The sequence below is a fragment of the Haliaeetus leucocephalus genome, unplaced genomic scaffold, assembly GCF_000737465.1.
Source record: "Haliaeetus leucocephalus isolate CR32 unplaced genomic scaffold, Haliaeetus_leucocephalus-4.0 Scaffold13, whole genome shotgun sequence".
Classification (NCBI taxonomy): domain Eukaryota; kingdom Metazoa; phylum Chordata; class Aves; order Accipitriformes; family Accipitridae; genus Haliaeetus; species Haliaeetus leucocephalus.
Window position 1 is genome coordinate 1,522,688 of NW_010972449.1, and position 334 is coordinate 1,523,021.

Consider the following 334-nt stretch of genomic DNA (forward strand, 5'->3'; position numbering starts at 1 on the left):
GCCCCCGCTCCCCCACCATGTCTTTCCCCCAGCTGGGCTACCAGTACATCAGGCCGATCTACCCGGCGGAGCGCCCGGGGAGCGCCGGCTCCCGCGGCGGCGCCGAGCTGGCCCCGTCCGGGACCCTCTCCAACGTGCTCTCCTCCATGTACGGCGCGCCCTACGCCGCCGCCGCCGCCGCCCAGGGCTACGGAGCCTTCCTGCCCTACGCCGCCGAGCTGCCCATCTTCCCCCAGCTGGTAAGAGGCCCCCCCCCACCCCGGGGCTCGCTGCTCGCTCGCTCCCCGGGACGCTCGGGCCGGGGCCGGCCCGGGCGCGGTGCGCGCTGGGGATC

General features: G+C 77.2%; 2 protein-coding genes across 2 annotated transcripts in view; both read left to right on the top strand.

Moving 5' to 3' along the window:
- The first annotated feature begins 17 nt into the window (after positions 1 to 17).
- Positions 18 to 334, top strand: part of DDX54 (DEAD (Asp-Glu-Ala-Asp) box polypeptide 54) — a 7,322-nt gene continuing 7,005 nt past the window's right edge. Inside the window, exon 1 of the mRNA XM_010575607.1 lies at positions 18 to 239. Coding sequence (XP_010573909.1) covers positions 18 to 239 — 222 coding nt within the window. The remainder of the gene's footprint in view (positions 240 to 334) is intronic.
- The window catches only part of PEBP1 (phosphatidylethanolamine binding protein 1), a 24,445-nt gene continuing 24,424 nt past the window's right edge, over positions 314 to 334 (top strand). The window contains exon 1 of the mRNA XM_010574312.1: positions 314 to 324. The gene's annotated coding sequence lies outside the window, so the exon portion shown is untranslated. The remainder of the gene's footprint in view (positions 325 to 334) is intronic.